Consider the following 14,756-nt stretch of genomic DNA (forward strand, 5'->3'; position numbering starts at 1 on the left):
GACCCGGAACTTAAAGGGTGCTGTCAGTTTGACCCGCCAAAATAAAATACGGGTTTCTTATTTTGTGCTGAGTGGAACCCATGTTCCACTCAGCCAAAGGTTCCAAGGGTTTCACTAAACTGAACAGTTTGGCCTGCAGTTCATTTGGTATCAGCACTAACAGCAGGCTCCTGCAGCTTGCAGTGTAACGCTGCTCCTGGGCTCTGACTGCAGCAGCGCAGTGGCAGCATGCAGCAGCGCAGGGGCAGCATGCAGCAGCGCAGTGGCAGCATGCAGCAGCGCAGTGGCAGCATGCAGCAGCGCAGCTACATACTGTAAGTGTTTGTGCAGGTGTGTGTTTCCTCCCAGCTGCAGCGGTGGGGGGGTCAAACGCTCCAAATGGAGGAAACGAAGACAAATGAACAGACATGAGCTGAAGACTCCTCCAGTCAGCTCCATATCACCCCTCCCTCCTTCCTCTGCTGGATATTTTACCATCTATTTCCCACTTTTTGCTCTCGCTGAGAAAATATTACAAAGCCACGCAGAAAGACTCCAGGCGCAGTAATGAAAAGTGCAAAAGCGTGGCTTTTTTTGTGCTACTTTCACGTCACTGGCAATTAATTCCCCAGCGGAGCTGCTGCGTTCCTGTGGCGGGATAATACTAACGCTGAAGCCAGCAGCACATGAACACTCACTATAAATCTGAATATACATAATACACTTTTTTCTCTCCCTCTATACGTTAGATTTAAAGCACTCAGTGAGTGTGTGTCTGTACATACGCTGTGTTACAGCATAGAGCCCTGAGGCACCTCAAAGAGAGACTCCAGCTTGATGGATAGGCAGCCTGCGCCACGCTTTGATTTACTGAAAATAACAATCAGATGCTACATGTAGCTTTCAGGCTATTAGCATATGGAGGATAAAAGTGTTAGCATGATGTGAGATACAGACGGACTAATGATGGCTCCAGTTCCCTCTTTAGTTTCTCCTCGGACCGCTGAGCAGCTCAGCCAGGAAGGAAAGGAAGGAAGGAAAGTCCATGGAAAATTACTTTTTATCATTTTTATGCTCCGCCCCCCAGCCTTTTTAAATCCTCCCTCTGATTGGCTGCGATGGGCGCCAATATAAAGAGAGGGAGGGAGAAAGAAATGAAATGATTTGATCTGCAGATTCTGGGTTATTGATCAACAGAAGGGAGGAGGGTAGTAGAGTGATGAAGTCTCTGTCTGGGAGGGAGAGCAGAGACTTGGTTACCCCCACTACCCCAAAACAGCCTCGGGTGTTCACAAAGTAGGGCAGTGTTTCATCATCTCTTCATAATGACTAGTCTCTGCTTTCAGTGTTTCCCACAGGAGCTTTTCATCTGGGAACATTAATCTGAGTTTAATGTTCAGATAAAACTCAGATTATCTGACTAACTATAATCATGTGCAATAAGTCGGAATCTATTTCTTTAAGCTTAATTGTGATTTTTGGTCGAGTCCACCGCCGTCTCTCAGATGAGGCAGAGCGACATGGAGCATATGGAGCGGTGGCCTTCCTTTATCCACTGCTACCAGCTCAGCACTCAGCTGCCTCCCTTCCTGCCTCCCAAACTGCTGCCAGGTTGTCTCTGAGTCTCATCCTGCTGCCATCTGCTACCGACTTGGGCTCCCTCCACTAATTCTGGGGGGAGGAAAAAAATGCAGCGCCCTCTCCTCTCTGCAGCCGGAGCCAACAGAAAGGCCCAGTTTCCTCTCTGCCTCCACTTTAAAGAAAACTGCTGGTGGCTGGAGCTTCTCTACGGAAAACTGCAGGAGGAAACAGAGTTCATGAAGAACTGGGGCCAGGAACATCAGGAACATGTCGTCTGTCCTTCCATCCATCCCTCACTCCTTGACAATAAATCCAAAGTGTCTGTTCATGTTTCTGCTTTAAGGCTAAAAAGGAACTGCGCACTCAGGATATTTTAAGGGATTGTGAAAATCAAAGTCATTTTCTCTTTGCTCCAGAGCCGAAGTCCAATCAACTGCATGAAGCATTGACCCAAAACCCAAAAGCTCCATATCTCACTGCTACATGGACATCGCAGTATCTGAATGCAATAAAATAGCTTTGCTTTTTTTGTGTGTGTGTATTTCGTCTGTTAAATGTGGTTGTCCTAAATAAGTTATTGCTTCAGAATGGTTCACTTCTGTTTATTTAAAATGAAAAGATAATTTCCTACTTATTAGTAGTGTGGGTGTTGGGGAAATGTAGAGAATCAGGCGGTAATCAGGCATGCAATGAGCTTCAGAAACACGTCTGCATCATTCTCCCTGTGGATAGATGAGGGAAAAACACGATTGTCTCTCTGTGGCTGAAATCAGCTATTTAAGGGACGTCTGTGGATTGGTGCCAGATCATAAAGATTTATGTCCCACAATAAATCATGGCAAGTTAACATACATGCTGGGTACAGGAGCAACAATAAACTCACTGTTTCAGCCATAAAAATATATGCAAATAACAGTATTTCTTTGATGTGGAATGAAGAAACAGTTCCTTTGAACGATCAACTTTTCAAGGCGTTCAACCTGTAAAGTGTTTTATTATTATATAAAAACCAACACAGTGTTTAACATAAATGTATTTCAGTCAGCTTCCTCCACCTGAATGGTCTGAGACGGCATGATGGAGGAGCACTGCCATGATGAAGGTGGCATGTTGGAGACAGCAGGAGATTCTTAGAGACAGAGTCCCAATTTTAAAAATCCAAAGACGAATTGTTTTATATATATATATATATATATATATATATATATATAAACATCATTTTATATTAGCCATCAGTTAATATAAAATGCTGTGACTTGATTGTGCTATAAATTAGCATTATGACCTAATTATCTCTCTATCAACACTAACCTTCTTCCCAGCTCCTTGCACTGGATTTATTTATTGGTATCAGAATAAATGGGGAATTAACAGAAATGCACATTGCACTGTCAGATTGTTGTTTAAAATCTATTTTAAATTATTATATATATTTTTTTACTTCCTCTCCACATTTCTGCTTCACTTCACTGGTAAAATCTGGAGCAGCTTCAGGGTGTGAAAACTTCTGTGAGATATCTTATTGTTCATCATGTTCCATACAAAAATCAGTGACTATTTTTAAGATACTGTAACTTGCTGCAGAAAATACCAGGCTGCATGTTGTGGTCTGGTATTGATTTTCACTTCAACTTTAATTTCCTAATGTTTGATTAAAATATTGTCTTATTGATTAAAACATGCAGAGCAAACTTACTCAGTCTTCCTTAGCAGACATGAGCTGCTGCTTCAGCTGCGATGCTGAAAGCTGAACGCATGATGATAACGTCTGCAAAGTTCTGCTTTTTATTTTTATTGTTTTTGTTCACATAGAAAACAAATAAGTCCCGGCTCTGCTGCTCATTTGGAACTGTTATGAAGTGTTTGATGTGAGGAGTGTTAAGAAAATAAATTTAAAATAAGCTAGTTTTAAAACTTAACATGCCTTGATTCAAATGGCCTAATTGTGGTTTTAAAATCAGTAACATATTCTGACTTTTTGACCTTTATGTTGCCTGTAGTTACAGCAGATGGTTTGCTAGGATCGTTTGAACTGCCTTTTGTCTGTGTGGGAAAACAATCAGGAGAAGTTCCAGCTTTTCACACTCATCTGTGAAAGGCCGTAAACACGGCAGGAGTTTCTGGCTTGAGAGAGGGTCAGAGATAGCTCCTGGTTGGAGGAGCAAAGATACACCTTATTTGAATAAATTAAAGAAAAGAAGATAAAACTTTCTACACAGAAGTAACAAATCAGATTTGCTCTTGCAACTTCTCCAAAGGCGTCTTTGCTTTTCTTTCTTTCTTTCCATTTATGTCAGGTAAATGAATGTATGTCTCCGTTGTTCTGCAGTTTATGTTGTAATTTTATGCATTGTCTTTTATTGGATTAAACTCTNTAATTCTGTGACNTCAACACGCATTGCTGTTGTTTTCCTTGTGGCTACACGCGGCCCGCCGAGAGGACCTGGGATCCAGAGGAAGAGAGAGAGCCAGACTTTTACTAAAATTAATTAATTCAGAGAAACTCTTCCTTAACAGGAGGCAGAGCCGTCCGTTTGTCTGTCTGTGTGATTACATGAAGGGAAGGCAGCTCACCCAGCAGAAACCACACATCGTCCTCAGTCTGGTTTCTAGGGAAGATTTCAGGTTTTAGGAAAACGTATCCTCTAAATTGTTTAATTTAACATTTGGGAAAAGGTACTAGTCTCCTGGTCGGCACAACATTTAGATCCTGAGGTGGGTTTAGCTGGGTTTTCTCCATGGTTTTAATTTTTATGCATTTATCTTTTCTTCCTGTAGTGGAAACGTGTTTTGCTCAGAGGTAGCAGAGAAAATTCATGCGAAGTTCTCTGATGTGGATACAGTTACAGACAGCAGAGCTTTGCCTTTGCTGCTGCCCCTTTCAATGTGAGTAGGGTTGCAAAGCTGATGAAATATCTGATGATGGGAATGAGAGATGGAGGAAAAGAGTTGGGCATAAAGAAGAGCTGATGCTGGTATGCTGTTCTTGCAGACACATCCCTCCTCAAAGCCTCTCCTAATTAACAAGCACAGGAATAAATTCACTGCATGTGTAAACGGGATCAAAAATGCCAGAATTTCATAAAACCATTGTCGTACGTTTCAGGGTGACGTTGAGGTCAAAACAGAACAAAACCTGACATCATCTTTCCATCCTAACCCAATGTCTGAATTTAGCTGAATTCTGCTGGCAGTCACACTGTTTTTTGTGTCTTCCCTCCATGCTGAATGTAATCTGTTCTCAGGAAGGCTTTCTGTCTGCCTGCTGCTGAGTCTAGAGAAGATGGGAGGTGACAGAATAGGGCTCTGTCACCAAGTCCCTCCATTATTGATACGTGGTGCAGAAGGAAGCTCAGAGAGTGACCTGGAATAGCAGGAATGTTTCTGGAAGACATTGACTTTGTCTCCATACCCCGTGGGATTCATTAGGGAGACAGAGGCAGCACAACTCACTGCATCAGGCCTGGAGTTTCCTCTGAACCTCTAATGAAGTTGCTGGCTCCAGGCTGCAGCATGTTGGCTATGATTTGGTGCTCTCCTCCATCTGGAGCATTGTTAGAACAACCCAGGATAATTATTATAGTGTTGGATGGAGAATAGTAAAATTGTTCTGGAGATATTTTAAAGGAGTGAGAAGTTCATCTTTCTGTTCATTGACCAAAACGTTTCAGCCCAGAAAGCGTCAATATTGGCTTTATCGCTCTCAGCTGCTTTTCATCTTTTACCCATTTATCTCATGCAAGTAACAAATTAGTTACTATTTCATATGCATATATGCATACATATATAAACTCTGCTCTTCCATTTTAGCACCTTGAAAAAAATGACTGCTGACTTTACCTCTAATTCAGTTTTATGCCCCACGTAATTTTTTTTCAAACAGTGGTGGAAAAAATAACTAAAGAAATTACTAATAATGGCCAATACTGATATATGATGATCTCTAGATCTGCACATCTGGCACCAACAACCACAAACAGTCACTTAATGACTGATCTTTCCCTTTCTGATACTCGATTTAAACCTCAGCAGGTTGTTCTCACATTGCATGTGAGCACTGAGTCGATCTTTCCATCCAGTTGGTTTATTTCTGTTTGTGTTAACAAGGAAGTTAATTGGTTTAGCTAATACAGTATCTCGGTTGTTCAGTGAAACAAAATGGTTCCCATATCCAGGAGATTTCATTGAATAATAATCTTCCTTTGGTGTCCAAGCAGCCAAGAAGTCATTGTACTGACCAGTCAGTCAGTCGCCATGGTAACAAACAACTGTAGCTGCAGTAGAGTCCACTACGTTCATCACTTTGATGTAGATCTGTAAATCCTCTAAATTATTTTATTCAGAAACTGAGAATAAAAACAAACAGTTTTAGTCATTCAATCAATCAATCAATCAATCAATCAATCAATCAATCAATCAGGTTTTATTTGTACAGGACATTTCAGCTACAAGGCATTTCAAAGTGCTTCACATCATACAAACACAATTCTTCTTTACTACTGCAAGAAGCCAAAAATCAAAGCAAGCAGCCATTTTCAGAAATGGATGATAGATCTTTCATAAGCATGCATCACGCTGCACCATTTGCCAGATTTTAAAAAGTGATTGTGGAAATAAAGTGAAGGATATTGAGTGAGGAGAGACTATCATTCAACGAATGACTCTCTTCATGAGTGTAACTGCTGTGGTCCTGTTGGTTCATTACACTTGCACATTGTAAGTGAACCATGTCCTCTCATTACCCAGGATTGAAGCTTCTATTGAGCCAAGTTGTAAATCTAAACAGTCTCCCTGACTGAAATTTACCGATAAATCCAGCAAGCCTAACTAACCTCCACAGTAAGGCCAAATGGTGGGATTTCTGCTCCTCCATGCCACACAGCCCCAGGTTGGGCTTGAAAAACATTTCTGAAAGCTCTCTCAACAAGGTCCCAGTCTAATTGCTTTGGCAATTGTTGGCCTCTCGTATGGACAAAACAAGGTGAAGGAAAACAAAGTACTGCTGCAGGCTTTGAAATAACTTCTCTGGTCCAAGTAGGTGTGAATAATGCATTTGCTCTATCTATGGTGTGAATGCCAAAAAGTAAAACAGAACAAAGAGTGAAAGCAATGCATGAAATAGAGAAATGGTGAGAGATGGAGGCTGCATCCAGCTTTGCTGAGGTGAAACACAGCTGATGGAAAAGCAGGTTTGAAGCCAGGAAAATAGTTGTTGCTCAATAGTAAACTCGGCTTTTTAACCACCCTTTCTTCTATAGTAAAAAACAGAACTATCTTTTCTGTCTGCTCTGGGAGTTAGCAGCAAAAGACACACTTTCTCTCCATTGTCTGTCTTAAAATATTTTTGATCATGCCAAACATCCTTACTTTTGTGAGAGGTAAGTGTCTAAGTTAAAAGTGTGGGTGTATTATATGTAAATTACTTTATTAGTATTTTTTGTTTCCTCATCTAATTAAGAGGTATTTGTTGTTTTGCGGCTGATGCTTTTATTTTGAAAGGGCTTTAAAGGGCAAGGTTGCTAAGTGACTGACAGAACACTGCAGACAGTAACTGACAATTAACTGTTTGGACATCGTGCAGAGAGAGAGCACACGGGTTGTAGTGAAAAGGAAATAATTAAGGAGTAGTCAAATTAAGGTCTAGACAATCAATTAGTTAGCGCTTGGTTGATGAGGGAACAAGGTGAGTGTTTTGATGAGTGGATTGTATGTATTTGGTGTGATGTTTATGTTTTGCCATTAGATGGTGTTAATATTTGGTTGAAACAGTTGAAATACATTTTATTTTATTTTATAATACAGGAATGTTAGAGTTAAATGAATACATGTATTGTAAACATAATTATAGCACATTAGATAAAGAATTCATAGGTGAAAGGTTAGAACAACATTGAGTTACTAATGGTATTTTATTTGTATATTTTGTAGCTCTTACAGTGTGTTCATGTACAAAGGCTGTTGAATAAAGAAACGTGAACCATCAGTCTGAGAGACCATCTTTTCAACCGGGACGCTACATTATAATTAAACATCCTTATTTAACTAGGGAAAAAAGATGGTTTTACACTGTTAATTAAATGTAAAAATTGGACTGGATGTGAATTTAAAGACCTATTTGATTTCAAATAATTGATTCATTTAGAGACTAAAAATGTAATCAGTCCAGAACTTTTGGGCCTTTATTTTGAAATTCCTAGATTTTAAGTGAATCACAGTAATTATCTTGGAGTGTGAAAAAAAAAGAAAATACTGTGACAAATTTTACCTACAAATGTAAAAGCTGAAATCTCTGCTGAACTTTAAATTCCAGTTAGTCTGATTAAAGTTTGTCTTGAAATGTGGTTGTATTCAAATGTTAGACGCCTGACTGCATAAAGCTCATTTGATGACAAACATTTTTAATGATGTCTTCACATCTTCACATCTTTAGCCAAACTGTTTGGTTTTACCAGCTTTACTGCAGCTTTGGTATAATAGGTGTTTGCCCAGGGCTGCAGGGTTTTGGGGGCGTCTGCCAGCGCTCTGAGAAATAAAAAAAAAGTTTCATCAGTTTTATTGCAACCTGTTTCCTGTATGTCCTGTCAATAGGGAGCATGGCAGCTTAGTTTTTTTTTTTGATAACAGACTGAAGAAAATCCTGGCTGCCAACTTCCTTCCTTCTAATACAACTCTCAAGTAAATTGTTTAAAATGTAGTTCCAACTTAAAACTCCTCAGTTCCGTCTGAAGCTGAGGACGGAGCAGCCAGTTCTACCAGGATCTTTCAGTTCTGATCCATATCTGAGGGTTAGACGGTTTGTTTTTGGCTCAGCTCTTCTCCACCTCAGACTGGAGTCCCTCCCATGGAGCCTGCAGACATCATGGCCCCAATCTGTACACCATGTCCCGCTGCATCTACCATCACTCCTGATGGTCATGGTCTGAACCAAGCCATCTGCAAACATCATCCTCATCATCTGCCTGAATAATCTCAGCAACCCGTTTGTTGAGCATACTCCTAAAACGAGCAAACAGAAACTTCAGGGACAGATTTTGAATATTGGAGAAGCCAGCCTTTGTGTACTTTCTGTATTTACACTTAATACCAGTGGGACGTCATTAAAATTATAAAAGTAACCAGAGTCAGGGGAGGCTGGAAATAGCTTTGTTGAAACCTCAGAGCAGCAGCGACAGCGATGCTTCAGAGGCAACAAGACAGCAGGACCTGGAGGCCGTTTGCTTCATTTTAAACGTGCTGATCTTCCCCAACATGCCATGCAGTCTTATTTTAACCTGCTGGCTTGGCAAACCTTGTCGCTCTAACACCTGGATATCTGGAGCCTCTCTTGTTGGGGGAACCACGCAGAAATTAAAGTCTTTGCTTCATTGATTTGCAGAGAGAGGGTTTCTCTGACTTACTGTGCCGATCTGAACAAGATGCCAGCAGAAAGTAAAAGGGATTTGAATTATGGATATTTTTTATATTTCTTGTGTATTCAGTTCCAGCCCTTCGCTCACCTTTCCGTCTCCATCTCACACACTGCTTTCTCCAGTAAAACCTTGTTTTTTTTTCTCCATCTCCTCCCTGCGCTCAGACTGAGGCCTTACCTCTCTTTTATATGCTGTCCTCAGGCTGGGAATGTGGAGTTCACCAAACGATTTTGTCCTGGGTGTTGACCGTGTTGAGGTCTGGGTTCTTCAGCTAATGCTTCGAGAAGACGGGAAGAGAATGAGACGCACTAAGATTTGGTTAGAGATGAAGGAGGGGAATACTCTACTTCACAACTTTTACGCTCTCAAACACAAAGACATTCTGTCACATCCCCTCCGTAAACTCGCCGCCTTAAAGTAAAGAGCTGGTAGCGTTTCATTTTTTGTTCTCCTCTCCACTGTAGCCTTGATGAAAACAGCGAGGGTAAGAAAGCGGGACCTGAGAAAATTTGTTTTCTTCTCTCCCCTGAAAAAGCTGCCGTTCTATACCTCCTTCTTTTCATTTAGCTTGTTTAAAGAAGCAATTTCTCATTGGGAGCCAGCTGAGGTGTGTGGTCCTTTGTGAGGAGACGTTTTTTTTTATTTCACGCTGGGTGTTTTATGATTGCACCCAGATCAATAATTGACTGCATTTGTCCCCTGAGGACCACTAACCAGAGATCAATAGAAGCCGTGTAGTGCTGATTTCTTTCCCCTGTCGGAGGTTTTAGCAGGTATGGCTGCTGGTCGCTGTGGTGATTCTTTCTTTATCTGTTCTCATGCTGACAGTGCATCACTTCCGTACTCTTTTCTGTATAATCATAACTATGAGCATGGGAGAAGGTTCCCAATTGATAGCCCTGTATAGAAAACATAGTTCATCTGGTGCTGCATGATCTTAAAATATTCTGGTTTTCAAACTGTCTCCAGATGTAGTTAAACTTTAGGAAGCGTCTGTTTTGGATCCTTTAAATGTTTGTCAGAGACTGAAGTCGTTTTAACCAGAGCTGGTTCTGGTACATTCATTTCTACCTGTTGCTGGTTGCAGTGTCTCAAGCAACCTGGAGAAGCAACGTGGGATTTATTCAGTCTCAGTTTAAAAATACTTTATTCTTTCTTACCTCCTCCTTCTTGTCTTCTCTCTTTTCTTTGTGTCTATATCCTTGATATTCTTTCTTTGCTCTTTCTACCTGTGCTTCCTGTCTTCCCTCTACCCTCCCTTCTTCATGACCTTCCTTCCTCTGTGCATCTTTCCTTCCTTCCTTTTTTCCCTTCTATCCATTTGTCTCCTTTGCTTCATTTTTCAATGTTTTCCATTCTTACCGTTCCTTCCTTCCCACCTGAAAAGTTTTACATTACAGATTGTGCAGGAACCTTGTCACATAAAACATTCAGCAGAGTTTCTGCAAATGTATCATAGTTGTCAAAATTATTGTAATATTTCAAACTTCTGTTGAAAATGAGCATAATTCACATTTCCAACTTAAATGAATGAAACTCTAGAATCTGTCAACTTTTACAATTTTCTGGTTATAAATGTCTTTATATCATCATTATTATTATTATTATTATTATTATTATTATTATTATTATTGGTAAACATAGTTTAGTCATAAGTATTAGTATAATTTAAAAGTTTTGACATAGATATATTGACATATTTGTCCAAGCAGTTTTAGGCTTTTAAATTCATTTTATTACTGATTCATAAAGAAAACAGAAATGCCATAAATAAAAAAGAAAACTATCAGTAACACTTTATTTGAAGGGGTGTGCATAAGACTGACATGACACTGTCATAAACATGACATAACATCTGTCATGAACATGAACAAGTCTTTATGAAAGTTTATGATGGTTGTCATGAAGTGTCATTCTGTAAATAATGACACTTTTAATGCAAAGTTGCTCTAAAAGTTGCATTGAAAGTTTATTAAAAATGCCAACTGCATTAAATTGTCATTATTTACAAAATCATGCAAAGTTGGCACTTTTAATGCAACTTTTAGAGCAACTTTGTATTAAAAGTGTCATTATTTACTGAATGACACTTCATGACAACCGTCATAATCATTCATAAAGACTCATTTATGTTCATGACAGATGTTATGTCATGTTTATGACATTGTCATGTCAGTCTTATGCACACCCCTTCAAATAAAGTGTTACCAAACTGACTAATTGCATCATTTTTTATATTTTTTAGAGCTAAAATATGGAAAAAATAATGGTAAACATGAAGATATTCACATAGAACAGTATGGGCAGATGCAAACAACACAGATCTACTTGTTAGATGCTGAATTTGTACACTGACAAAATATGACAAAGATAAGTTCCTGAAAATGGAAAGTCGTTCAGAATCATTTGCAGACAGAACCTCTTCGCTCTTATATATTGACCTCTGACCCTTTAAGGTCAACTCACCAAGTCGCATGCCTGTCAAGTTTTGTATTGGAGAAAACAGGAAATTTGTAGCCGTTGCTGCTTCTGTCAGGACCAGGTGACATAATTACCATGATACAGGAAATTTACGGGAATATACAGGAGCATGGCAGGAAACGCGTAAAATATGGTCGTTTTCTAACCAAAACGGGAGACTTGACAGGTATGCCAGACAGAGAACAGACACTACATATGATAGAAGATTTTAAGGCCCCTCATGCACCTTGATGCTGTTGCTAACAGCGGCTAATATGGAAACAGCAGTATGATCGCCCAGGGTTACCACACTGTCAGGATTTCATGGGAGCCCTCGTCTCATTTTGGAAGACAGAAGCTTATGCTCTGTCGAAAAATAAAAGCCACCTGCGAGCATGATGGAAAGTTTCCAGTCCCAGCCTGATGAGAGGAGCTGCTCTGAGCTGATTGCATCACTGGCAATCACCACGGCAACCGGTCCCCTCACCGCGGAGGTCCTCCACTACGGCTACACTGACAAAGAGGCTAAAGCCCTCTTACATGGAGGAGAAATGAGAAACACAGCGAGGAGAGGCTGTTAAAAGCCGCCCGGCTGGGGAGCACATCTGTTTTACTTAGTGTCCGCTGCAAAGAAAGGGAGCCTTTATTAAGGTGGGAGTAGAAAATGTCCCCAAGGAGTGTTTGAGCGTAATGAATTTAAGCTCATTCAACATTAATGCCATGTTGCTTCGCTGCCACCGAGCTGTATCTCCACTCCATCATCTTCCCTTCCCTGGTTTTCTGACAGCCACTGGGTGATTTGTTAGCATTAATCTGCATGTAAAGCTTTGCTTGAACCGCTTTGCCATTTGTGTATCACTACCCTGCTAATTCAGTCGCTATTCTTGTCACCAATATAGGGTTCAGGACTTTTAATTATTCATGCAAACCTTTCCTTGCCTCCCTTCGCTTGTCACCGCCTGAATCAAGCGGAGTTTCTGGGGAATGGGTAAAAAAACAAGCAGCTTTATACTCTCACTGTTTCCCCCGCTGAAGCGCACTGCTATCAATTTGTCCGAGCCATTGTGTAAGGTCTCATTGGGTATGGATGCACTCATGCTTGGCATAGTGGAAAACTTCTGACTATTTCACTTTGCAGTAAATGCGACAAGGCCACAAAGCAATAAAACTGATTTTGACTTCAGAGATATTTTCTTTACAGAGTGGAAACAATTTAAAGTTCAGCTTTTGTAGCTTATTGACATAAGCTGTGTGTCCCTGAAATCCGAAAGGAAAGACTTTACATAAAGTGGATCCTTAGCAGTAGTTTCAGAGAATAGAACCTGAGGGTACATTCACACCAGCCCTGTCAGTTCACTTTAATCAAACTCTAGTTGGTTTGTGTTTGTTAGAAGTGAATGTTCAGATCAAACTTTAATGCGGAACGAAAAGCCAAGTCTGACCCACTAAAACCTTAGTCAGGATTTGGTTAAAGTGGAATCTGGTGCCATTTGAATCATATGTTAATGAATTAATAAGTGGACCGCTCCAGAAGCAGGAAGTGGACGATAAGCAGGGCATTCTGGGTAAATGCAACTAAAACAAACATGCTGGCCTAGCGCTAGCAGGTGTAATGACTCATGGTCTTTTACCAAAATCCTGTGAAGAAATTGCACTGGTCTTCAAGTGTTTTCATGTCTTTTCTTTCAGTGTTTCTTGGTGCAGCGACCCCACAGGCAGGGAGGGGAACAGGTTTCTTAAAGGGTTTGTTTGGTTTGATTCAGTGCAGAGTGGAAGAGAAACACAGCAGCTGAAAATATAACAAATGTGGCAATTTTGGTTCTCCAATCAAACCAAGTCTATCAGACTATCAGGTGTGAAAACATCGTAATTATCTTAACATAAGCTCCATTATCAGGTGTTTTGCAATGTTTAAGAACTACATACAGATTTGGTTTACAGAAAAAGCCCAAATGTGTGTCTTGTTTGACCTCTTCTGGGTCCCAAACTATAAAAAGTGGTAGAAGATTGTAGCAGGAGAATGGCGCCACACTTTCTCTCAGCTCTTACACCCTGAGATTGTTTCCCTCTAGGGCTTTAATCACAACAGCACCATCCTTTTCCTTTCATAGGCAGTTGTGTTCATCCTGAAGGCTCTGACACAGTATCACATTTATTAGACGAGTCGCCCAAACACCAGATAACGTGTTACCTGCACAAGTCGTTTGCCTTGACCAGCACAAACTGGACATGCTGTCTTTGCTTCCCAAAGGGATTTTCCTCATCTTCCTCTTCATCTGCTTCCGGTGGTGGGGTAGGAAAAAAGTCCACGGTGATGGAAGTAAAGCTCTATAACACTGCAGAGTTGAAGGGAAGATTACTTTACATGGACTGAAAAGTGTGCGCTTCAATATGTACACAGTTATAGCCCTCAAAAAATGCTTTAACAAATGGTGCACCTGCCTTTAGACTGGAGCTCTCATTATGTTAGATATGCATGATTTAGTTTAGAAAATTCTCTCACTAGTGCTTAAGAGTAGTTGTGGTGTCATTTTGATTCATTTTCTGACTGTTTTTATCTCTAGGGGATATTTAATTCCATTTAAGGTTCACACAGAAAACCAATGTGACCCAAAATCCAATCTTTTTCTTTTCTCCCATATAAATCCCATCTCCAACTTTCCATGGCAGTCTAAACGGCCCTATTTACCAAAATAAATTAAAAATGCATGCACCACTCCCACATGTGGTACTGAACTGGATCTGATGATTTTCAAAGTTCCTGCTGCCTGAACGATCATGTCGCATTTTATCTGACTTTCATGTTGTTGATCTGGTTGACAGTTTAACCTGTCACAGTAACAAATTTTGCTGGATGATAAATTTTCCCAGATGTTATTGTGATGAACGATATTATTGTTGTTTTGAGTCCATTTTCAAGTAATGTAATGGTAATGGTATAATAATGCAAGAAGCCATTCTCAAAGATAGAGAAACTTTAAATTCTCGTGAACATTTTACACAGTGGAACTGGAAGACATTTTAAATATCCAAAATAAATAAAACAACAAAGAAAATTAATTATTAAGTGTCTGTAAACAAAACTGTCCTTCAAACAAAGGAGGTGGTTGAGACCAAAGCACCTCACTGAAGACCAGATTTGGTAAAGAGAAACACAACAAATTATGCAAGTGGAAAATATTGAGCTCGTTGCAATTAATTGATTTATGGCTCTCATGGCTGAATGACTTTAAAATTGATCAGTTGACAGTAGAGATGTGCCGATCAGGTTTTTTCCTGCCGATTCCGATCACCCATGAGGGCCGATCACCGATACCGATCACATAA

General features: G+C 40.1%; 1 protein-coding gene across 1 annotated transcript in view; it reads right to left on the minus strand.

The window, feature by feature from the left end:
- Nucleotides 1-5,075, minus strand: part of LOC106934402 (afadin-like) — an 8,758-nt gene extending 3,683 nt beyond the window's left edge. The window contains exon 1 of the mRNA XM_015014276.1: nt 5,014-5,075. Coding sequence (XP_014869762.1) covers nt 5,014-5,075 — 62 coding nt within the window. The remainder of the gene's footprint in view (nt 1-5,013) is intronic.
- Between the last annotated feature and the right edge of the window lie 9,681 nt (nt 5,076-14,756).

This window comes from Poecilia latipinna, unplaced genomic scaffold (assembly GCF_001443285.1).
Source record: "Poecilia latipinna isolate Pla-1442-1.1 unplaced genomic scaffold, P_latipinna-1.0 Scaffold1802, whole genome shotgun sequence".
Taxonomy (NCBI): domain Eukaryota; kingdom Metazoa; phylum Chordata; class Actinopteri; order Cyprinodontiformes; family Poeciliidae; genus Poecilia; species Poecilia latipinna.